This window comes from Anas acuta, chromosome Z (assembly GCF_963932015.1).
Source record: "Anas acuta chromosome Z, bAnaAcu1.1, whole genome shotgun sequence".
Classification (NCBI taxonomy): domain Eukaryota; kingdom Metazoa; phylum Chordata; class Aves; order Anseriformes; family Anatidae; genus Anas; species Anas acuta.
In genome coordinates, this window is record NC_089017.1 from 22,435,991 (window position 1) to 22,462,217 (window position 26,227).

At 36.7% G+C, this 26,227-nt stretch overlaps 1 protein-coding gene across 8 annotated transcripts in view; it reads right to left on the reverse strand.

Annotated features, from left to right (window-relative positions):
• Positions 1 to 26,227, reverse strand: part of FCHO2 (FCH and mu domain containing endocytic adaptor 2) — a 90,996-nt gene that overhangs the window by 63,108 nt on the left and 1,661 nt on the right. For 7 of the 8 annotated variants that reach the window (XM_068665937.1, XM_068665939.1, XM_068665936.1 and 4 more), the window contains exons 2-8: positions 18,719 to 18,810; positions 15,108 to 15,182; positions 13,974 to 14,115; positions 13,734 to 13,886; positions 9,578 to 9,682; positions 4,494 to 4,592; positions 3,021 to 3,117 (exon numbers count right to left, since the gene is read on the reverse strand). In XM_068665937.1, coding sequence (XP_068522038.1) covers positions 3,021 to 3,117; positions 4,494 to 4,592; positions 9,578 to 9,682; positions 13,734 to 13,886; positions 13,974 to 14,115; positions 15,108 to 15,182; positions 18,719 to 18,810 — 763 coding nt within the window. Of the gene's footprint in view, positions 1 to 3,020; positions 3,118 to 4,493; positions 4,593 to 9,577; positions 9,683 to 13,733; positions 13,887 to 13,973; positions 14,116 to 15,107; positions 15,183 to 18,718; positions 18,811 to 26,227 lie in introns of those variants that run through there. The other variant, XM_068665940.1, reaches the window with a different exon arrangement.

Genomic DNA, 26,227 nt, shown 5'->3' on the forward strand with positions numbered 1-26,227 from the left:
CCAGCCCCATCGACTTGCGTACATCCAAGTGCTGTAGCAGGTCGCCAACCATTTCCTCATGGATAGTGAGGGCCACATTCTGCTCCCCATCCCTTTCCACCAGCTCAGGGTACTGGGTATCCAGAGAACAACTGCTCTTGCCACTAAAGACTGAGACAAAGAAGGCATTGAGCACCTCCACCTTTTCCTCATCTCTTGTAACTAAGTTTCCCCCCGCATCCAGTAAAGGATGGAAATTCTCCTTAGTCCTCCTTTTTGTGTTGATGTATTTATAAAAACATTTTTTGTTATCTTTAATGGCAGTAGCCAGATTGAGCTCCAGATGAGCTTTGGCCTTTCTAATTTTGTCCCTGCACAGCCTCGCAACATCCTTATAGTCCTCCCTAGTGGCCTGCCCTCTTTTCCAAAGATTATAAACCCTCTTTTTTCTCCTAAGCTCAAGCCACAATTCTCTGTTCAGCCAGGATGGTCTTCTGTGCCGGCTCGTCTTTGGGCACGTGCAGACAGTCCGCTCCTGCACCATTAAGATTTCCCTCTTGAAGAGTGCCCAGCCTTCCTGGACTCCTCTGCCCTTCAGAACCGCCTCCCAAGGGACTCTGCCAACCAGTGTCCTGAGCAGCTCAAAGTCAGCCCTACGGAAGTCCAAGACTGAAGTTTTACTGGTCCCTCTCCTGACTTTGCCAAGAATGGAGAACTCCACCATTTCATGGTCACTCTGCCCAAGACAGTTTCCAACCACCACATCTCCCAACAGTCCTTCTCTGTGAACAGAAGGTCTTGCAGGGCACATTCCCTGGTAGGCTCACTAACCAGCTGCGTCAGGAAGCGATCTTCCACGCTCTCCAGAAACCTCCTAGACTGCTTTCTCTGGGCTGTGTTGTGCTTCCAGGATATGTCTGGGAAGTTGAAGTCCCCCACGAGAACAAGCGCCAATGATTTCACAACTTCTGCCAGCTGCCTGTAGAACTCCTCATCAGTCTCCTCATCCTGGTTCATCAGTCTATAACAGACCCCCACCTGGATGCTTCCCTTGTTGGCCTCCCCGCTGATCCTAACCCAAAGGGAGTCAACCTTATCATTCCCAGCAAGTTCCATGACATCAAAACTCTCTCTGATATAGAGAGCCACACCACACCCCTTCTGTGCTGCCTGTCCCTTCTGAAGAGCCTGTAGCCAGATATTGCAGCACTCCAGTCATGAGAGTGGTCCCACCACGTCTCTGTGATGGCAACCAACTCGTAGCCTGCCTGCCACATGATGGGTTCCAGCTCCTCCTGTTTGTTACCCATGCTGCGTGCATTGGTGTAGATGCACTTCAGCTAGGCCATTGTCTTCTCCCCTGGCCTAGACATTATTCCCCCTGGCAAACCTCCAACAAGTCTTATTTCAGCCACATCTCCCTTCTTACCTAGTATAAAGCCCTTTCAATGAGCCCTGCCAGCTCCTGGCCCAGGATCCGTTTTCCCCTTAGAGATAGGGACCTGTCTGTGGCCATCAGGCCGGGTGCTGAGTAAAGCACCCCATGGTCAAAAAAAATAAAATTTCTTTGTTGGCACCAGCCTCTGAGCCACGTGTTTATCAGGTTGGCTTTCCGTGTCCTCTATACCCATCCCTGCCACTGTAGGGATGGACGAAAACACTACCTGTACTCCTGCTCCATACACTAACCGTCCCAGTTCCCTGAAGTCTCATTTGATGGTCTTCAGGCTTGTCTGTTCAGTGTCATCACTGCCAGCCTGGACTATCAAAAAAGGATAGGAATCAGAGGGGCGAACCAGATTGGGAAGCTTTCTGGCAATGTCCCTGACCCTGGCCCCAGGGAGGCAGCAGACTTTGCTATGGGTAGGGTCAGGCCGACAAATAGGGCCCTCTGTTCCCCTGAGAAGGGAGTCGCCTACAGCAATCACCCTTCTATCTTTCTTGGTGGAGGCAGTCTTGAAGCGTGGAGTCAACTTCCTCGCCCTAGACATACTCTTGTGGAGACTTTCTACCTCAACCAGTCTCTCAAGTTCCAGGGCCTCAAATCTGCTGTGTAAGTGCACCTGGGAAGGTGGGGCCTGTAGGGTTGGTGGGGGGGGCATTGCTTGTGAGGTCAGTAGAGGGGGTAACATGTATATGTAACAATGTTATATTAAAAACACAACATAGAAGCATTGTAAGATATTTAAGAACCATATTTAACAATTCAATATAAATGCTTAAGATCTAAGCTACTCTGTACATCCTTGCTCTGAAAAAAAAACATGCGTTGATACTATAAGGCAGAGATGCTAACAAGGACTCCCAACACTCCACACTCCAAGAAAAACAGTACTACCAAACTTCTGCATTCACACATCTAGTGACCATGTTCCCATGCCTGAATATTAAGCTCAACTTTGTATATTTCCTGTAATGTTAGATATATAGTAATGTGAGATTGTCCTTTTATGCCAGACCAGGAAACGTAACACACCCAACAAGCAGTACTTTCAGAAAGTCCTTGTAAATTCGTTGCTGATAAAGAACAAACAATCTACATATAATCTATTAAAAAGCATGATTTTGTAAGCTAACCAAATAAACCAATGTAACTGTTACAACAACTCTATAATCAGCTTTACAGACACCTGTTCTGAATACATCTCTAAATTTGTATTAAATTTGGAAATATAATTTGTGCTGAAGCACATTGAATAAAGGTAGTTTTGTGCAAGGAACTTCATTTTCTAGACAAACTTCACCAACATCCCAAGGAACAGTATAGTTTAAAAGCTTCCTCAGAAGTCCACATTGGAGGACTCTGAGCTAGAAATTGTTATGCTTTATGAACACAAGTCCTACAAATACATAATAAATAAATTGTATGTTGTTAAATTTCTATGAAACATTTAATATCAAAGCTAAAGAATTCTGAGAATTTTGAAATTTTAAGTATGTTACAACAATAGCATATTAACAAATAGGGTTTGCCTTTTAATTAGGAGAGAAAATCTACAGTATTAAAATTAGTATTTGCTCCTCTATTTTTAATCTCTTACCAGGTCTTTCCTTGCCAGTTCCTTTTGACTCAGCAAATTTCTGTATTAAACTCTCAACTGTAGTATTTGTCATGTTATTAATAAACTCTTCGTGAACCTTCAAAAAACAAAATACCACACACAACAGGAATTTAAAAAACAGTAATTAAAGAAATTTAATTAACTTCAGAAAGTGTTTTTTTTAACTCTAGAGTTTAAAATTCTTCCCTCTAAAATATATTAACTTCCAGAAATCAACAAATCCCTTTTTATTGCTTTAGCTTTGGTGATTGTGTACACAATAGACATACAAACAAGGAAAGAAAGAACACAGACTGATGTCTATGATCTACTTCCATTTCTTCTATCTAAACTACTTTTCTATATGCGCTTTTCTGAAATTGTCAACAACATGCCCCACGACGATGTCAGGAAGACAAACTGTCCCCTTAAGCCAGCACCAGTTAAGGGTGTGAACAGTTACCACTGTATTATCACAGTTCCCACCTGCTTGAGTAAAAGCATTACTGTTGTAATGGTTTTGGTCTGGCAAAGGAACGTGCCGAAGTTTTTCCAACAAGGCAGTAATATGTTTTAGGAATAGGTAGAGTGAACCTTGTCACCGTCATTCACCAGCAGAAAACCTCAAAACTAAGAAAACAAGTGACTCAAACAAAGTATACACAAATAAAACGCAAGACATCAAGAAAACTGAAGACTACTTATCAGGATTATTAGTTAGACCAACTTGCATCTGAAGAAAAGATACTACAAAAGCTTTTTTTAATACTGTTACTGGAGGCCTTTCCCTAACAGTGTTATCAGAAATTCTGAAACTTTTCAGACTATATAATTCTATATTTAAGTTAAAGAAAAGAGGAAGTACCCTTATTATGTGTAAAATGAGTGTTAATTTAATATCTAATGAACAGAGCTTTGAAATACACTAAACATCCTTCAAATGGTCAAAAGACATTATTTTCTGTTAGCACAAAATTTAATGATTGTTCAGACTTTAGCATTTGTGATACTGAATTTATAAATGCAACAGGAAGCAGTAAAATTTTTGGCTCATATTGAATTTAGATATTAAAAAGATTTCCAATACAGTGAACAAAATCAGAGCTGATAAATTTTATTGAATGGATCAAAGAGGCTTAAATAAGAGAATAGATTGCACACTTCTGAGAAGACCAAAATGGCTATTTAGTAGATATTCAAATCTTCAAACTTCTGATAAGCAAGTTCAGCACTGATACAGTATTTGATATCTGTGGTAAAAAGAACCAAATCTGCTTCAAAGTCTTTTAAATTCTGTGTTTTGTTACTATTTATCTCTTTCTTAATGTATTTTTAAAAGTTATTGCCATTTGAAAGATGTAGTCTTGTAGTTACACAAGCATGAGTTATACAAACACAGTAAGGAATGTTCCATAGTAGTTAGGAAGTATATGTAGCATAATCCAAATAAACAAATGATAATATAAAAATTACCTCTCCTATTTGTAAATGAATTTCCTTTATGGTATTTGACAATGATTCTATAATCTCTTTCATATGAAGAAGATGAGTTTCTTCAATGTCTTGAAATTTCTGTCAACCAATGCAAGCAATTATTCATAATGAAAATAATTTTTGAAATGCTAAACCTTATATCATAATAATTAAATGTACTAAACAGAAAAAAAAAACAATCTTTTTTTTTTTCCCAGATCTTTATCACAGTGATTACAGTATTTAAGAAAGGAAGGTGTAAAATTCACAGTTACAAAATAATGTACTTTATAATACATCCTTTTGGAACCATTATTGAGCTTTTTACTTCCTTTTTCAGCTTTCACCTATCTTGATTTTTCAAAAAAATCTGACCTATTTTTACTAAGAGAAAATAGGGTTGAAGTAAGACTCAAGAGTTGGACTTGATGATCCTTAAGGGTCCCTTCCAACTCAGGATATTCTATGATTCTATAAGAAAAAATCTCTCTTCTCCATTACTGAAAGATCTCATGATTTTTCATCTAAATCCAGAAGTCCTATTTCTGAATCTGTTTTGTACTTCCTCAACACCCTCTGCTTCTGATCACAATACATACATAATCTTTGCAGTTTGTTTGGAATTTGTTCCCCTGTTCCACTTTACCCACACTTCCATCATTTTAAGAGCACTTCGATCATCTCTAAGAAAAGAAAAAATTCCTCATCTTATCCAAGCTAGCAATAATCATCTTGAAATATTTCTTTACTCACGGTCTCTACTGATTCTCTTCCTACCTCTGTAACTGCCTTTTCAAATGTGACCAAACTTTGGAGCACCATTTATTCCTCTCTATTTTTACAAGGTTCTCTGAAGATCATCTTTACATTTTGTACCTTCTGGCAGTCTGATTCACAAACACAAGTATAACTCCATACAAGTCAAATATCTCTATGTTCTAAGGTCTTAGTCTGTCTTTTGCCACAATCATATATGACTCGCTAGCCATCAATAAGCAGACTAAAATAACCGTTGTTTTTTTTTCCCCCCCAGCAGCTTTCCTTGTTGATCATAGAGAATAGGGTCAAACTCCACAGACTACTCTATGATATTATTTTTTCCAATTGCTTGCTTAGATAAACTGCACTATTTTGCTTTCAAACATATCTGTGGTCCATGTCTACACATGCTCTCAGTCACAATCAAGATGCCAGCACTTGTACACAATGTGATCTTCCAGCCTACTTCCACCACCTAATGTTTACCTAAACTCAAAGTGAACTTTTGAGATTATACCAACACTGCTGCCTTCAGGTTTGGTTGAAGATCCCTATAAAATTGTGCAAAACTGATGTATCACTCTCTTTTAAACTCTTCTCTATGATGCCTATCAAAACAACTGGCCATTCAGAGATTTTTGCCTGTTACATCAGTGGATACCACGATTTCCCCTCAAGCCACTCCTGCCATTCTCCATTTCCTTATTTCTTGTTTATTGTTCTATCTGTAATAAAGTCTTTGAAGGCTTGTACAGTACATAACACAATGATTCTGATCAAAGAATATATCAGCACTGCAATACAACCATATCCATTCACGTCACAGATAGAATCGTTAACAAAATTGTTTACTTGAACTTTCGTCTGTTCTGAAAGGATATACTGAAACATACTGAAATGTATCTATAATGAATGCTAAGACCAAGTAGAAGACACTTCTTAGTGTTTTTTGCTAAATTAAAAATGAAAAATCTTCGACTATCTTTACACTGTGTATGTTGAGTTAGACAGTTAAGTATAATCCATTTTGTAACCATTCTCTCCTTTTCAGTTTTATAATGTGAAGAATTACTACTCTGTCTTTAACTTCATGTACACAGATTGCTTAACACCAAAGTTATCTGAACAGTCAACTGTACTTAATTCTAGTTAAGACAGAAGGCTTTCCCTTGACTGGCTAATATGTTTTTTTTAAAAAGCTTTGAACAAGTTGGAATACTTTGCAAATGAGACATCATGTTTTCTTAGCAATTGCAGAGCAATTATATAATACAATCACAGCCTTACTTAAAAAATATCTTTCAACATAAGGAATTTCATTTAAAACCAATATCTAAATGACAAATTAACTGTATTATCATTCTTCTGTAATCACAAATAAACCTTCCATCTTAGTGCAGCAAAAAATAAAACTTGCAATTCAAAATTAGGAAGATTGTATTTCAAAATTTAACCTGTCAAAATCATGTCTCACAAATCACTTCACTTTGATAACTTCAGATAAGATAGTAAATGACAAAAAAAAAAATAAAATTTATGCAACAGATTCAGTGGCAGAGGGTTAGCAAGAAGGACAGCTAAGTAAAGACATTACTACATGATTACCTAGGATAAAGCCAAATCAATTCAAGATGTTAGTGTTCTCAGAACAATTTTATCTAAAACAGCCCAAGACAGACTGAAGTTAAGCCAACTATTTTTTGCAATGAAACAGCAGAGAATGACCACACTCCTAATTTGTTTATTGAACTAGTGTATTTCAAGTGAAATATACTCTAAATTAAGATAATCTGGGTTGTGCTTAACTTAGGAGGGGGCCTAAACATATTCACGGGTTTTCTTGTTTTTCCTATCACATCGCATTTAAAGTAGCTGTCTTGCAACCAAACTTTAGATGCAGCTACTCTATTACACTTAAAATACAATAATTGAATGGATAGGACAATTGAACAGACAGGCAGAATTTTCAGTTCCAACACAGACAACCATGAAAGGTATTAAAAGTTTTCAGTTGTCTCTTATCATCTTAAATGAAATCTAAAGTTTGAGTAAAAGGGTTATTGCAGCTAAAGAATAACCGAAGACATTCAGACAAGTATGGCTTGCCATGAGAAGTAAATATGTACCATTTTTGTACTGGGAAAAAAAAAAAAAAAAAAAAGCAAGAAGTATTATCATGCTTTCCCAATTATCATGCTTTCCCAGCTATAATATTTACTACAGTAGAACCTTTTTTTCCTCTCTACAGCTCAGTCATGTTTAAGTACCTAATACCTACCTAATAACATAATCAAGGGGGGAAAAAAAACATCTTCATATTGTGTCTCTAGATAAAAAATAAGTTGTTTCTTTTCCTATTATTTTGTTGAACTGAATTCTTCAAATGGCTTTTCTTTTAGCACATCACGAGTAGCCCAGCTAGTTTGCTTGCTGAAAGTCTCTACGTTTTCCTTCAATGATTCACTGACAATAAAATCCATTTCAAATACTCCTCATGTCTATCTCCTGTCAGCCTAAATAAGAACTCCATTACTCATAGCTTTCTTGCTCATTAGTGAAAAGTTTACAGGGCAATTTAGCAAGGCCAGTTCATTAAAGTCATACTTACACACTTCAAGGCAGCCTAAGGACACAAGCCTCCACCCCTGGTAACACATTGCCTTTTCTTTTGTGCCAGCACAAATGCTTGTGTCATCTCTTAATAAACTAGACCCAAAATCTCCTCTGGGTTAATGTTAACCTTCCTCATACATTAGTTTTATTTGGCTTAGTTCTACAAGGCTGTTTCTCAAACAAATACATGCCAAAAGACCAGAAAGAGGACAACTACTGCTTTGGACTGCAACACTAACTTAAAACATGTATTGAAAACAGAGCTTAGCAAATCAGGGATGATATAGAGAAGGACAACAGGACTTAAAACCTTTACTACAGTACCCATGAATTTCCTTAGTGATTTTTTTTAATAAAACCTTTTATACCACTGAATAACTGTAATCATCCCTACTCAATTAAACAAACAAACAAAATATTTAAGATTCACATTTTTACAAGGTGAGGAAAAGAATGATCTTAGCCAAAGTCAACTCAAACTTAGAAGAAAAGCTTGGGGCATAACTCCTCTACCAGAACCTAGTCAAGATACTGCACAAACAAGATGCCTATTGGAAACTCTCCAACATAAGGGTATCAGGACTCCTAATGTAAGTCACGTTAAAGGCAGACTTCTGCAGTAGTATATCCGAGCATTTTTTTGTCACAAATCACTGGACTGGGGGGTTGCAAGGAAGACTTCTGGTATATGATATATTTGGTATTTTTTCTTTAACGTCTGTGTTGAATATGTATTCAGAGATGAACTAGATCAAGTTCTAACTAAGTTTTCAAAGTAGAAAAGCAGTTTATAGTTTAGGACAGCACAGATTTTTCTGTATCAGCCTACACAATTCCCTTACTGTAAAATTCAATTAATTGAACTATTAATTTAATTCTTAATTTCCAAGAAGTTAAGGAAAATGCTAACACTCGTACACTTCTACATTAACAACATGTAATAAGTATGACATAATTTCCTTAGTAATTCCACCCATGCTTAAAAATGAATCTTTGAAACTAAGCAAAAGAGCAAAGAATTTCCAACCAAAACCAGAACTCCAATCTTGTAAAAGCTTTTTTTCAACCAAAAACATATACAAGTAATTATGTCAACAAAATATTAAAAAGAGGAGAAATGGTGCATTTTGCTTTTTGAAATCTGGGACAGTCTGCTATCAACAGATTTCAAAAAGAACTTTAAATTATAAGAAGAGACAGAATGTTCAAGCATATGGAGAACACGATATCCTCTGTAATACAGATTAAAACACCTTAAAAAAGCAAACAAACAATCATTTGACATTTGAATAGAGGTAAGGGCTTTTGACCACCTCAGATAAGCACTTAAGGGAAGACTCTTTAACAAGCTGTTATTGAAATGTTTTGCTGGAATGATGATGAAAAAACCATAATGGGTCACAGTATTCTAACTCCTGCGAACAAATTCTGGCTCATCAGCAATTCACAGGATTTCCTGCATCATCACAATACACCTACAACACTTACAGAAGTTCATTTTGTTTTCTTACTAAAAATTTCTTCAAAATGTCTTTCTGGAGTGTTAGTATTTCAGTGTGTTATTCAAGGGCACTGCCATCACAATACACGTGGCCATAGTTTGTCTTTCAAACTTATTACTTTTGACAGAACAGTTTACATCAATTTCCAAAGAGAGATAAATAAAACATATTAATTTATTTTAAAAGTGTCTTATTGAATATAACACTTACCTGTGCAGTTTCTGTCATTTTCTGCTCAAAATCAGATTTAACTGTAGCATATTTCTCCACATACAGTTTATAGGTATCTGTAGCTTTTTTTGATTTAACTGCTGCCTGTGGATCAGTACAAAAAGTGTCAATTCAATCGTATCTAAGGCTTTTAAAGCCACTATTGAGAGAAAGCATAGGATGATGTATAAAAAAGATTCAGGGGCATATCAAAACAGTAAAGTGTCATAACAAAATTTTACCACCAAATAACTTAGATTCAAACTGTTCGAGATTTCTGCATAAAATCATTATACTGCTTAGCATAGGTCACGTATAAAAGGTAACAAAGCAACTACCTCATTTAAATTCCTTCCTCTTATCATCAATGACTAATTTATAATACGCTTGTTTTGAGATCAACATTTTAAAGTATGTGTTGCTGAAATTAAGCTATTTCACTGATACATAAAATATTTAGATATACAACAACAACAAAAAAAACAGGAAAAAAGCAGGGTTGAAATTCAGAGTAAACAGTTCTTAGTGCAATTCTGAAAGAGTCAATGGTAAAAAAAAATAAAACAAGAAGGCACTTGTTAGAAGTGAAAAAAAAATAAGGAATGTGGAAAAAATAATGAAAACTGAGTAAGAAGATATTTGAAAGTGAAGTTAATGCAGAACAAAGTGATGGACAGCTTCATGCTGCTCAGGTTTGTTTCTAATAATACTTTTTAGCATTATAATGATTTTTTTTCATTATTTGTTTACAATACACCAAAGTTTTCTTTCTGTGGACTTGATATTCTTAAAAGATAAAAAGAAATATAGGAGAATCTCAATATGACATGGAAAAAAATTGAATGAAGCAATTATTTTTGGTAGGGAAGTTATTTTCAAATTTTACAGCATGACAGGAGATTAGGTTTTTTGAACTTTAATATTTTTGCTATATGCAAGTAAAAAAAAAAAAAAGTTATTTCTCATCAGCTTTTTTTCTGCCAAAGAAGTTCAAAATACCTACTTTATCTGAATGAAATTTCCCACGAGTTGTAACAATTCAGAAATAGTCAGTTAGTGACATGAGTAAAGATAGAATGTTTACTATTCTAGTTCTGAAGAGCTTTCCTTTCCTCTTTCAAAGGGATTTTATCAGTCCCAGATTAAAGACAGCAACTACTACTCACTTGCGGTAGTTGTAAAGCTGACCACTATCTATAACGTTCAAATCAATTAATACAGAGATGCCCTCTGGAAGGAGATAATTTTATTCTTCCTCTTCCAAGAAAAAATAACCCAAAATCATGAGTAGCAATATACCATTAGCACTTGTTTATCGGGGGAACATCAAACAGGACTTCAAAGGATGAGGAATTGAAGGTGCAGTTCAATTTATCAACTTACTGAGAAAGCTTAAGCAGACCTTGCTCATGTAGTACTCTAAACCCAGCACAACAGAGCATGAGACTACTTTACTCTACAAAAAATATGGATCCTTCAGGCATTAAGGACAGCATGACAGGATGTATCAGACTGACCTACAACTTGCCCTGAATTTTGTTTCACGATTCTTTCTCCTGCATATTCACATAGGGAATTCCCAAGAAGAAAACTGTCCTATCTTGTTTCCCAAATATGCTTTACTTTACTGAAAGTACAAGATGCTCTATCAACACCTGGTTTTAAAAATAATTATGATTGCTTTGAAATGAGAGGATTTTGAACTTGATCATTTGAAACAAAAGGAAATGCCAAATTAAAAGACTTCAAAAATAAGTTTCTTTTGTGAAGGATCATGTAACCGAACCCTGCATGTATGGGACTTTGACATAAACAAAATGTTCTCTGCCTCTTGTCATCATGCTTAACTACGAGCAGAATCATGAGTGTTGTCTGCTGTATACAGAAAACAAACAGCAAGACAGACAATGATGGAACATGAACATTGCATGATTAGCTACTAATCTCTTCTGAAAACAGGATGTGTCTATTCTCAGGTACAGCAATTGCTAGAGCTCTACTTAGCAGTTTTACAGTAACTGAAATAATAAAGATTAGTCAAGAGTTTTTTTGTCAAGTCACTATAAATACAGAAGTTACCATGTCAGAAAAACAGGAAGTTATTACACAAGCTAACACTAACTATCAGCTGCAATTAAAATTGAAAGCTTTCATGCCTCCTCAGATTCTTTGATAAATTACCTCTCGAAATACTAAACTTAATGATAAGCTCTTAGCATACTGGCACAGATCCTCTGTCTTGTGATACAGTAGGTATTGTGTGATTTTTAGAAAAACACCTTTGATGTTCCGCTAAACATAACAAAAGTACTCTCTGCCAAAAGAAAAATATACGAAAACAATTTGCATCATGATTCTAACAGTACAAGTGTAAATTTTAATAAAGACATGATGGAAGGGATGTGATAGTCACAGTTACTAGCTCCCACCAGAAACATTTTTGAAGTACTAGCTGAGTATCAACCATGCTGCTCTATTGTTTGGACAAAATTATCTAAGGAAAGATGCATAAAAAATCAGAAAATGGCCCTCGTCCTGCAGTGTTTCCTCTCTTCCTTCTGCAGTGACAGAGCTATTGGTAAAACTGATTTTTTTTTTTTGTTTGTTTCTGACCAGAGGAGGGATTATGGATTATATCTTAAACTAAGCCTTCCATCAAGTCAACTTCTCTTACTGAAAAGTTTAGAACTACTTTCAGAAGTTCAGAAAAATAAATGTATTTTGAATATACTGGCAAGAAAACATATGCTGTCCCACATATTTTTGATTCATATCTAGAATCCAACACAGATTGCTATTTGAAATACAAATCGGGGGAAATAGGTTTAAATTAATAATAAAATAATCAGAATATTGTCAACAGGATCACTGTTGTCATCAATGAACCAACCCTATCTGCTCCACCAAGATTACAGAAAAAAGGTACTAGGACCACTTTAACACGAACAGACCAGATAACCGCAAAAGAAATAGGCAGAGAGAAAGTATAGAGACAGGGAAACATAACCACTTCCCTCTACTTTGTTTCCTGAAATCAAGAGAAAGTTTCAGTTTCCCCAGCAGGTTGATGTAGGTGATCCTTCCCCTCTACTCAGCCCTGGTGAGGCCACACTTTTAGCACTATGTCCAGTGCTGGATTCTCCAACTGCTAGATGGACACAGGTACACTGGAGAGAATGCAGCAAAGGCCCACAGAGATGAAGGGATTAAAGCACCTCCCCTATTATGAAAGGCTGAGAGTGCTGGGTCTGTTCAGCCTGAAGAAAAGGAAGCATGGGGTGATCTTATCTATCCATGCCTACAAATATCTGAAGAGAAGATGCAGAGGACAGGGCCAGGCTCTTTTCAGTGCAGCCCAGTGGCAGGACAAAAGGCCATGGGCACAAACTGAAAGACAGGAGGTTCTATCTGAACATCAGGAAACACTGCTTTATTATGCACTGGCGCAGGTTGTCCAGAGAGGCTGTGGAGTCGCCCTCTTTGGAGATCATCAAAAGCCACTTGGACATGGACCTAGGGTCCTGGCTGTGTCTCTGAGCAGAGGTCTAGTGGTCCAGATAGTCTCCAGAGGTCCCTTCCAGCCTCAGCCACTTAATGATTCTGTGAATGGATCAAACTCTCCCATGACCCAAGGACAGTACTAAATACAGCATCAAGACACTCATCCCTAGGGATTTTGATCCATGTAATTCAAAGCTCCTAAATTAGCTTTGAAAATAATGTTAGCTTGTTTTTCTTTTCAATGGAACAGACTTCAAATACTCTCATGATTAACTACTTTGTCTCAGTTGAAAGGACAATGTAAAAAACTCCCTACTACTTAATTCAAAGAGGGCATTGAGTGTTTGAATATTTACATAAGAAAATGCATCAAAAATGTAGTAGATGCTGAAACAATTATATGAAATCTCTGTAAAAGCCACTAAACTAAATTACCATATGAGGCAGTAATACAGTATAATTAGAACTGCGGTGCAGTTAGAGAGGACAGATAAGGAAGTAAGTGTAAACAAAACCTAGCTAGGCATTCAAAGGATCATGTACATTATAAAATAGCTATGGTTTACCACTTTTAGCCCTTTCTGAGCATTTCACTAATACAATGTGAATGTGTTACACCTTGACAACAATTAATTTTAAGATGTCACAGAATTACCTTATCGATTTCTCTTGGTGTTGCTCCTTCCTTTTTCAAACGTTCTTGTTCAAGACACTTTGCATTGTAGTTTTCCTTGGACTTCTGTAAGGCCTGAGTGATACTTTGAATGCTTTGCACTGCTTCCAATGTTCCTGAAACTTCTTCTTTAGTCTGCCAAATATCACACAGTCATCAAAATCCAACCTTCTGAACTTTAATACTAACAAGTCACTGGACACACATAAGAAAAAAAACAACCTTTTTATAAGCTTTAATTTGTTCATCTCCATACTTGTGAACTTCTTTTATTAGCTCTTGTAATCTCCGCACAAGATCCAAGTGGCAGCTTGCTAGTTTTTCTGTTGAGGTTTTGAAAACATCCCAAACTGGTGCAAATGTTCTGGATTGAGGGGGGGGGGAAAAAAAAAAAAAAGTAATGTTCATCTGGATTTTTTTCCTTTCAATCAGCTAACTTTTTTTAAATAGTGCTAATGTATCAATGTTTACAGAAGTTAAGCTGTGCTCCTAAACTGAAGCAAACATACAAAACCCCACCAACTGCTATGTTATAAATAACTTTATTATTTATGGGGTTTTCAAATGTACTATATGCTAACTTTTCAGTTTTTGCTGTTTTAGAATCAACACAGGTAAAATATAAAAGTTTACTCAAAATATAAAAGTTTATTCATCATTATAGATGATGCAAGAATAGCTTAAATATTTAACATAAGAATTTTTATGTGCATACTGTAATAGGGCTAAATCTACTGATAAAAGCTCTCTGTATTTCTGTTTTCTGAAGTGTTAACTCTATCCTCAGAGATGTTAAGAATGTGACTTTTCAATAGATTCATTCCGTAATTTCATTAATTTATTTTTGAGGTATGTATTAAAAAATGGAATGATTAATGGATTTTTTTTTTGTTAGAAAGATTATGCCTACAGCTCAGACTTCTTACATGAGGCTAAAGGCCTTTATTTTATTTGCAGTAACCACAGCTAGAAACAGAAATAAATTCACTGCCACATTTGTAGACAATATGTTCTCTACTCAGAACGATTAGGTTTGAGAGCATTTAATAGAAAGTCACGCTATTTTGTCTGAAAAGAACTCAATCTGAAATACAGAGGAACAAACAGCCCTCCTCATGTTTGGTTGTGTTGTTGTGTGGCTGTTTTTTTAATATCTAAATAAAGAACTATACAGCCTTTTATTTTTGTCTTATCTGCACGTTTTTTATGGTTGCATACTAGCTGAAGGACTAACAATCATTTTTAAAGGTGGCAAAGTTATGCTACTTTCAAGATCGCCAATAAAATATTCAGGAGCAAACTGGCTTCTTAACATGTATGTAGTTAATTATTTCTCTCTTGTGCACACTTACTTACCCAAGTTGTGTGTAATTGCTCGCTGATTTAGCTAGTTTTGTCATTGACCTTGAGTAAGCTTCCTCTATTGTAGCCCTGTCAAAGAAAGCAACCAAAAACACATTTGAAATTTTGAAGATACTTAAAGACAGATAAACATGAATTCTAAAAATGCAAAGTACAGGACTATTTCTTCAGATGAAAATTGTTCCATTTTAATGATCCCTCAAAAACTATATGCGAAACCAAAGAAATATGTTAAAAATAAAAATATCTAAGTACATTGTGACAGAATGTTGGAGGGAACGGGAGAAAGTAAAACTGAAGGACTCAAGACTCGCAAAAGGCAGCATCCTCCTTCTTTTATTCTCTGCTTTTTCCTGTCTTTAGTAACAGTTAGAACAAAGTGACACGATCACCCATCTAACACTATCTCAACACCTGAGATTTACAGAGCAGCACAATCGAATAAATTTGTAATAAAAACATTACACAAACTGAATGCTTACTGAGTGATCATATTTGTTCACCATAAATATAATGAGGTCTTGTGTAGCCTTTCTAGTTTTTTTCACGGTTTTAAATTCCATGCATAGTGACATTTGAGTCTGACAAATAGTGAAGTGACATGCAGCAAAATGTATTGTGTTCTACTGTTTATACTTATTTTTTAAAGAAGGATCTCTCAAAATCCAAGGGATTCAAAATCCAAGGGTCACCATTAATTCCTCTCAGGAGGAACGCTGAGAGCCTGTGTTGGGGCAGCTGTCATTGAATAGCTATCGTGCGCGATGTATCATAGCAGTGACTCTTTCAAGTCTTTCCCACATCAATCTTCCTGTTGATGAGGTTAAGGTGCACACTGTTTTAATTTTTGACCCTAAGTCAATACTCAGTACTTATGAAAATATGAAATGACGTAGTAACAGTCACTTGAAACTCTGATAGATGTATTTAAGCCTACTAAACTTTAAAAATAACAAGCTAATCAGCTGGACAATCAACTAGGAGACGGCGATTAAAACGTAAAATGCAGCAACTCAACTGCATTTTAAAACTCACCTACAAACAACTACAAATTTATTCACCACAATAAATTAAATAACTTTCTTCTCCTTCCTCACATGTAAGTATTCTTGATGATCGGAAAAAGGTTTTAAGTTTTCAAGGCTGGGAAAGCTTACTCACTGCAAAAAGTACATATATTGATGTTTCTTTAATTATCATGTTGAACAATGTGTTCTGATAAATCATCAACAGCTTCTATCATTTTTTTCTAGATTTAATAGCTCCACACTTAAAAACAAACAAACAAACAAAAAGAAACGTGCTTTTTGACCAAAATCCACAGCTCTTTTCTTCGGAACAATTTACAGAATACTTAAATGAACGATCTTCACAACCCTGAAGTTATGAAACTTGCTACACATTTTATCAGCATACAACAGTTACAAACAATAAAAACCAAAAGGTGCTGCTGACTGGCTGGGCACATTTATCTTCGCTTGTTGTATCAACTGACTTCCCAGAGTACTGTGAAGTCTCTACTATACTATAAATGCCTGGTTAAATTAGATTTTACTTATGTGAAAATGTCGTTGGTTGGGATCTATTAAACATTTAAACTGGAATACATGCATTGCCAGTTTCTCCTGATCAAGGAGTTCCTTTTTAGGCCATTTATAGACAACTGGTGCAGAAAAAGGTTTGAAAGACTTCTAGAGAAAAGCCAACACAATACCTATTCAGTTCCTAGTTGAGAACAGTTTATTATATATACTCATTTTAGGTGTTAAATCCATACAAACACAACACGCAGTTGACCTACAAAATCTTCCCAGTATGCAAAGTCTGTATTTCTAAATAAGAAAAGAAAGAAATGTGGGGTAAACCAATCTTTATACATTTTCACTCCTTTAAAAACAGCATGTCTATGCACTTTATCATGAATAGAGCTAAGACACATACCTTTCAGAAGAAAGACACCCGACCAAAGATTTAACGGTGCTGAGCAGAGTGCTCCCCCACGTATTCATTCTTTCAGGAAACACATTTCTGAATGTCCTCAAAGGCAGTAACTACTAACTAAGCAACTCTGCCATTCAGAGCAGCAGCATATCCAGAAAAAAAAGGTAGTAAAGAGCCATCCAAAGATCTAAGTGTCCCTCAGTCCTGTAAGAACTTTACTACTATCAAGTACTCCATAAGAAAAATGAAACAGTGAAACAACACTGTTGAAAACTGAATTGCAATTCACATCAACAACGAAAAATTATCCCTCTCTAATAAGCTTAGAAAGTTGCATATAGAACGGAAACTCGAGTGCCCACAAGGATGAGCTGCTACAGGCAGCAGTCTGGAGGTCAGACAGACCATGGTAGTTTCGAGTGTCCCACCAAATCCAGGATCCAGCCAAGGGGAAAACCTTTTGCTTCTTCCAGGAATATCCAGTTTTAACAGCATACATAGTAAAAATACACTGTGTTCTTTCAAATGAACACATTACAAACATAGATACAATGGTTAAGTGCTCTAACTTTTTAAAGTATTATCAGTAACTCATGATCTGTCTCCTCTACCTATCCAGCAATTTTCAACTTTAACTCTCCGGTGTTTCCACATTTGAATAAAACTACTTGCTACGTTCAAAAGGAACCCAAAGGCAGAAAACGTGAACATATGCAGGTTTGTTTTTCAGAGACAACAACCCAGAAAACAGTACAGCCCAGGTACAAGTAGGGCATAAAAACACAAAATGTTGGAGGCTCTTAATGAATCTTGCTCGTCCACTTCCATATTGCCAGCAGAAAGGAGCAATGCAAAATAATATTCTATTCTATGTTCATCTGTGCAGAGGAAGGAGGGGAACAGCTAACTGTGGACAACATCTCTTAATTACTTTGCAATAAACAAAGATGCGGAACAGAATGAAGTCAAGATAAGCAGTTCTGAAATAAAATACCAATTTTGGTGGTTTAAGTCAACAAGAAAACCATTTAGTATTTTAGATTAAAGATGATGTAAATACCAGTTTCAGAAGCCTTGAACATTTCATACTAAACACCAACAGTGTGATATCCCTCCAAAGCAGGATTTCACTGGAAACCTGTCTTGTTTCATAATGTGTTTTCTGGAATCAGAGACTCTTGAAACATAAAATTCCCTGGTTTGCATACACCTTCAGAGACGAGCCTGCCTACATGTATCACACTGGGACTCTGCAATTCACCTACTTAGTGGAAAGATTCTTGTCATTTTCTCCACTCAATTCACTTTGCAACTATACAAATGTCAGTGTCACTGAGTACCTGCCAGAACCACAGTGGTTACATTTTGCTGAGGTCATTGCAGGCCACAACAGAAATTCTGATGAAAAATTTCAGAAAACAAAGGCTGCTTTTTGGATGGATTTTACTGCAAGAAACCTTGGTAGCTTATTAATTAATGCTTAAGAGTCACTATCTGGTTCTAAGTGAACAGAATAAACCTAGGTATTCTTGTAGGATATGAGAGATCTTGAAACACTCGTTGATGTTTACATATTTAGCATGTCACTGCAACACATGGCAAACTGAAATAAAGGCCAAAAATAGTACATTAAAGACACAGAATCAACAAAGACGAATACTTACCTTTCCCTAATAAAGTCTGCTAATTCTTTTGTTGACAAATGTCCATGCTTCATGTTGTGATAGAGAACGTCGAAGCCATTGTTTCTTTCCCCCTAAGGATTAATAAAAAGACAGAAAAACCATGAAACACAATGTGCTAAAGCAATTACAGAACAAAGTATAGAACCTATAAAATTTAATAACTGCTCAAGTTTCATGAACTGAATGATTTCTAATGGTTCAGCTTTTAGTAACTGCTTTTAGTTCTCTTAATGTAAAACGAACTAAAATCACCTTCAGCAGCCTCTACTGTGATTCTACCGACAACTCTTCCTTTCCATATTTTTAGGCTACATTCAAAGACATTTCCTTTTTCAACTTCTACAATTCTTGCATTTTTTTTCTTCGTATCTTAGTGAATACATACTTAATACTGAACACCGTCTTCATTCTCGCCTAACTTTCATTATTTCCCATGAACTAAAATCCAGGCTTTGAGATCACTGGACTTCCTACCAGTCTGGTTCTTCACAGATCATGAGTCTTTTTTGTTTGGTTGGTTGATTGGTTGTTGTTGCTTGTTTGTTTGTAAAATCAGTAAAAATCACGAATCTCTTTTTTCCCTTTGTAATTTCCCTCTGTCTATTCTTAAATCTAGTTTTAAAATTTAAAATGTTTTTCGATCACTACAACATATCTCACCTTTAAAATTAAGACACTGCCCTAAACACTGATTAAGAAAGTGAGCCAGCTTATCGCCTTTGGCACTACAGTGAACTTCCTGTGGACAGGAGAAAGCAACAATAGGAATTAAAAGAAGGCGAGGCTAGGCATGGTACAATAGCACTGCTACTCCTAGAGTTTTCCTGTGAAGCTGTCCATGCCCCTCCTCCCTTCTAAAAGCTTCAGATCCACATCTCTGCTGCTGCTCAAGACACAGAAGCGAGCGGCAGCAGCTGCGGGTGGGTGGCTGGAGGAAGCTCGCAGCGCCGCAGTAGCAGGTCCCCTCACACTTTAGTCTGAGCACTAATGCAGCAAGCTCCCTTGAAGGACACCATGTAGACACAAATACATTTCTTTACAATGAACAGGCGAGTGAATGGCAATTTCATTCGGATTACTAGTCAGGATTTTTTTGCTTTAGTTCTTCTGGGCACTGGGAAAAACTAGCCAAAAAGAAACCCACAATCAAACAAGAAACACTGATAAAATGACTGCAAGCCAGCATATTACTTTTGAGGAAGCCATATAGCTGCAAATACAAGTAGCAAACAGTTGCACTCCTACTTATTCCTCCTTGCAGTTTGAAGCTCAGGATCATTTTGATTACAGGTGCACTAACAGGCACCTTATTATCTTCATGTAGTTACTCAGTATAAACCCCGATGAATGCCATCACAATATAAAACACCATAGTAACTCTGTAATTGAGGAGGTACTCATATTTTCAATTAGTATACAAAAACAAACTCTAATTTAACAGTTGTTGTCATGCTCCAGTCTGGAGGTTTCACAAACAAGCATTACGCATGTCTTCTAGAAAAAAATAAAACATTTCTCCTTTATTGTGTGTTCTTTCTTTGCTTTACTGTAATGCGTTTCTCCCACCTGAACCAACTCAAATCAAAATGTGCTGAACACAGACTGCTTGCTTTAAGTGTGACTGTTCATAACGGGGTAACTTTTAATCTTTCCTAAACTGGAGGCTATATAGATTTCCTGCCAGTTTAGAAACACAGGAAGGGTAGCATAGCCATGACCCTACTTCTGGCTGCAGCCTTCCTGAGTGCTGACAGTCTATCAGAAATGTAACTCTGCAAATCCTTGCAGAACTGAATGATCCAGACCAAACAATTTCCATCACCATCTTGTTCCCTAATTGTAAGTGTAGTTTAACGCAAGGAACTTAGTTTTCCACTTAAATGAAGTCTTCTAATCAGTTCTCGTCTTGTTCCTTACGTCTTGTTGAACAGCAGACAGAACGACAGAGAAACAGAACAGTTAGTTTCACAAATGAAAGAAGCTCTCTGAATGCCACATATTTTATATATGGTAGGTAGTTATCCAAGGCTAAGGGAGAAGTCTATTCAAGATTAAATGAAGCAGCAAGACCAAAGCAGGCACTGTGACCTAGTCCCATGCAGTTTAAGTCTGGTGCAGCTAGAAGATGTTTTCACTTGCAAATGCAACACCAAGTGCAGCCTATCTTACCAGTATCAGGCTCCTCCTAAAAACACTAACATCTAGACTTTGAAACTGCTTGATTATTTACAAGTTACATAATCAAGAGTTCTGATAATTAACCTGAGGACAATTCTCTAAACTACATTATCTTCTACTCATGCCTGGGGAGACATTTGTGTACCTATGTTAAATAAAGCATGATATCTCGGTGCAGAGAGCAGGTGTTTTTCTGCTTAGGAAAAGCTATATTGCCTACCCATAACCACTCCATTTAGTGGTTATTTTTAAGAAGGGTAGCTCTAATACTCACATACAGAGCATCACAGTTAATGCTCTGCATTTAGGATACAGATGTATGCTGAAGCTAAGAGAAAAAAATGTAGTTCAATTTACAAAAATACAAGTATTTGCCCTCAACATGCATATATACCATCGACACTGTTAATTTCTGTGTTTTTTTTTTTTTTCCTTAACACCCTCCACAAATGTGGCATCAAACATGGGAACTGTAGGTATAGCCAATTATTCTTCATTATGATTTTTATGTGCTCCTTCCTGATGCCAACAGTGATTGCTGGGATCACTGAAAGCCCAATACGAACTGTCTTAAAAATAAACAAATGCAGCAGGCAGTAGAAGGAACTGGTGAGACCTTCCACTCCTGCTCAGAGGCAATTACCATCCCCTCCCATAACAGACTGCCCGTGAAGTCAGATGCACATCCCTCTACTAGCAGCAACTTGGGAGAAATACCAGGTTGTATGCAACCCACTACCAGATCAGTCTGTAAAACTATTCTGAATGTCATTCCAGGGTTAAAATATCATCTGTTGAGGATGACCCCATTATATTACACTTAAGCTTATTAGCAGTTTTTCCTTTTTCCCTAGAGCTAACAGAACTCTCTCTTCAGAAGCTGGGATTCTTGTGGAGGTTTCCCATTTTACACCACCACAAGAGAGAGCTCTTTCTCAGATATGACACAAATGTCTCCTGACAGCAAGCCATCAGAAAACGTAAGACTTAAAATTCAAGCAAGCACCTCACCTAAGCCCACAATAAAGAATATGGACCAACTTCATACACAAAATAAACAACACTCCCAGAAAGCAAGGGTAGACAGTCATTCCACTTCCCTCCATGGAGAACTATCTGCAACGGTTTTCTCATGGAAATGAAAGTAACCCTGTCAGCAACGGAGAAGTCAGAATTCAGCATTTCCATGACTTGTACATAACAGGAAACAGACTACACGAACTCCGTTTTACTAAGCTACTTAACAGACTTAAAAAAAAAAAAGACTAAGTTAGTTTGCTACACATAGAGATAATTCCAAATCTAAATCTACATTTTGTAAAGTAGCCAGAAATTTCTGGGCCATCTCTAGCACTGTTTATTTCCTATGTTTCCAATCAACTTGTCTAAGCACAAGTTCTGTCTGCTTTGGACTAAAACTGTTCAACATTAACACGTACTAGTATAAAAAGCTAATACTCTGTTAAAGCACGCTCCTTTTCCCTAATGTAAACAAATGCTTCCCAACTATTGACGTGATTTTAAAGTTTCCGTGATTGGTCAGGTATTTACTACTGGTTTGGCCAGTGTGAGAAGCAAGAAGAGGACAGCTGCAAATGCTGCTTTCACTGCAAAACTCAGTGGACAAGTCAACAAAAGGCACATGCAGTAGTTTTTGATTTTGGTCAGACTTTAGACGCTTGATGAGAGATTCAGCCAAAGTTTAACTTTTTCCAACTAAGTTTGGCAAGTAAAGAAACATTTGACAATAAGTGAATTACCATCCTTTTAGCCTATGCTTTTGTACCACATGTGAGTAGTGGCTGAGTATGCATGATAATCCTTCAACCCCCTGTTCAAACTTTTACACATGATCGCAATATTGCATTACACAGAAGGAATAGAACAGAATAAGAAAGCTATACTTTTGACTTTAATTCATTAATTTAAATCATAGTCTGTTGACTTCCTTTTTTATTTTTTTAATAGTCTATCAAGCCTGCAGTTTATTCTCCAGGAAACAGACATATATTCAAACCACAACATTTAGAAGTGCTTCTTCAACTTAAAGACAGGTTTTCTTTTTAGCCCTAAGAATTTTAGGTCTCTACTCTACTTCAAATTGTCTAAAAATGAAAACTGGATAATCTCCAAATTAAGTTAAGCCTTACAACCGTCTATGGCAAACATGCAATATCAACAACACCTAACCAGAAAGAAATTCTCTTGCTAGATAAATACTAAATAGGAAAAGACTAGAAAATAATTAATATGGAAAACAGAGTCACTTGCTTCAGTTTTGGGGGTGAAAATAGGAAAGTTTGTATTCTTTGCTTCTTCTATGGGTCAGCTCTAGAGAAGCTGTCCTACAGCTACTTTTACGCTTAAAAGTACTGCCCATACTACTATCAGATGCAAACGTAAGAAAACCACACCCCTGAATGTAAGAGTATGCATATAAAACCCCTAGCAAGGATAAATCTTAACAATTTATAAGCCTTTTTGGAAGAAAAAATGTTTCTGTATCAAAGTCTCAGAGTTGCACTGATAGGCCAAATAAAAATTGTAGACATTCCCATAACTGAGCGCAGGGAGAAGCACAACTCCCTCAACGGGGGTGAAATAAAGCATTAGCTGGAACTAGACACAACTTTTACAACCTTTCAGCCATAAGATACAAGTTAAACAGGTTACAAAATACTTTAACAACTAATTGACATATTTTAGTGCATCAGAGACTGTCTGTTCATTCCCCTCACCCTAAAATGAAAAAATTAACCAAAAAAACCTTGCTCTTTATCCACAAACTTAGATGTACACTGTTTGCTATGGCTTGTCCATTTGTACTGTGGAATTCTTTTTGTGAACTCATAAGGAAGTATGACTTTAAAGAAATAAAGCTACAGAAGTCCAGCTAACCTCAGGTAAATTTAAATGAATTTTAGATGCTCTGATATACATTGTTGCCCTTTTGTTTAATCAGTTACTGCTTACTGCAGTTGCAAGTAAGTAATGTTTCCTGCATTCCACTAAGGCAACTGCTTAACCTAGTGGACATAGTCTACACGAAAATACTTCTCTGATGCATGTGATGGTGTTACACTTCTGAAAGCTGTAATTTTGGATCGCTGAGTGTCTGAAAGAGCTACACAGAACTGAGTGCATGGAAACACCCAAAAAGTAGTCACCTGACATTTAGACAGGCAAAGTATCTTCCTCCGTTCTGAAAGTTTTGAGAAGTTTGAACACAAAGCAACCTGGAAATATAAATTTCATTCTTCCAGTTTCAGTAAATTAAATACAGATCAGCTCCATAGAAGCTCCAGGCATACAATGGAGGAAGGATGTTTTTTCCTCTACATCTAGGTAATAAAAAATATTTGGGGGACAAGAAGATGGAAAATTGCCAACTCATGCTAAACAAGTACACGAAGAGGGAGGGGACTGAACAAACATTGCACAACAGCTCTCCTGAAAACTGAGCATCCATCTGCACGCCAAGCTGAAGAGTAGTACTGCATAAACATATGAATGGGCCTCCAGATGGAAGCGCGACAAGTCTCAGTGTCAATCATAGCCTGTAAATGCGTAAGAGAATATGTCTTACATTTATTAGAGCAAGCCTCTTCACAAAGCTGAGATTACCAGCCCCGGATACAGCCAGCCCTTACATGTTGCAAAAGTCCCTGACAAGAAAGGAACCTTCCTCGCAGCCCTTCTCAAAGGCTACATGTAGCATAAGCAATTAAAAAGATAAAACAGAAAGAAATTGTCAAAGCTGACTTAAACGTGCATTTTTATGCCACAGAACTTCTCCAACGCTTAACACACGCACCACTGCAGAGACCAGTTTCAGCTACGCATAAAACTTCAATCAGTTTAATCAAATTAATCTAAAACAATTTACAGATGTATACCAACTGGCTTAGAAGTGGCTTATTTTGGTTGACTTGAAACAGTTTAATAGACTTACAATTAATGGGGGTATCGCTTGCACCAGGCAATTTAAAACCAAACTTATGTCAAAGCTTATGCAACACTTCCTAAGCAGTGCTAGGAAAACAGTAAGTAATGATAATGAATGCTATTTTTTTCTACTGTACTGGCATGAGTGTATTCAAAGTGACAAAACCTAATTATTTATAATGGAAATAACTTAGGAAAGTGTTCCCTTTAAATTACATCATTGTTTTGATATAGCATATACATAGCAGCGAGCACCCAAGTTTTATGACAACATCCTAATTAGGAGAGGGGAATGTTTGGCCATGTGACTTGAATGCCTGAAACTCAGTCATAAGAATCAAAGCCATTTATAGTCTGCATTACTTGTTCATAATTTCTGATACCACAAACAAATGAAAAAAAAAAAAAAACAACAACAAAAACAACAAACACACCAATAAATCACACACACACACAAAAACCAAACCTATACGATACTGACTTTGAAAAGCTCAGGAGCACCACACTCTACCAGCATACCCCTACGTTTTCCAAGTGACAGTACAGGCCTCTAAACTTCAACTTCATGTCCTGAAAATAATCTTGTAATGACCTCTTAGAAGCAGTCAACAAATGACAGGCCCAAAAATACCACAGAGAAAGTAATTTTTTCTTACATTCCCTACCAAAAAAAAAATAAAAAATCCAACTATCCAGTTTCTTTTAAAAGCCGTACAATGTGGAAGCCTAATAAGCTTCAAGGCTATTACAGTAAAGAAGCCAAAATTTGTTTCATCTACAGAAGAACACCAATAGGAACTTCTTAGAACACAGCAGCCTAAACAGTATGTAAGAAGCGCACATATATTCATGCCACCCCTCTTTACCAAAGAAATCATGTAAAACCCTCAAGTTTCTTAGGCCTTTCCCTACCAATTATTGCAGGTTATGAAGCTGGGAGGGGGTCTTCCAAAGCACAAGACCCAGAGTTCCATTTCCAATGTGCCATTTCAGCTGCGAATCGAGGCAGCATGTACATAATGCAATTAAGTATTAATTATAATGTTTTGGATTTACTCCACATCAGCGCTTTAGGAAGTATAATTAACCCCATTCCATAGGTGACGAACAGGACAGAAAGGACGAACAGAAAAGTAAAATATTGTGCCCTGTGTTACCTAGAAGGTGATGGCAAAAGCAAGAAATAGACGACACTTCTTCCAAAGCTCAACACAATACCACTTTTCTTTCAATTTACAGATTTATCTTCATTATTTTTAGTCATCACACGGTCAGTGAATTTCAACAGCAATCTTCTAATTTCCATCTCAGCCTTCTCCCCACATTTCAAAGCAGATATAGATGGTACCCTGAATCCTCCAAAGC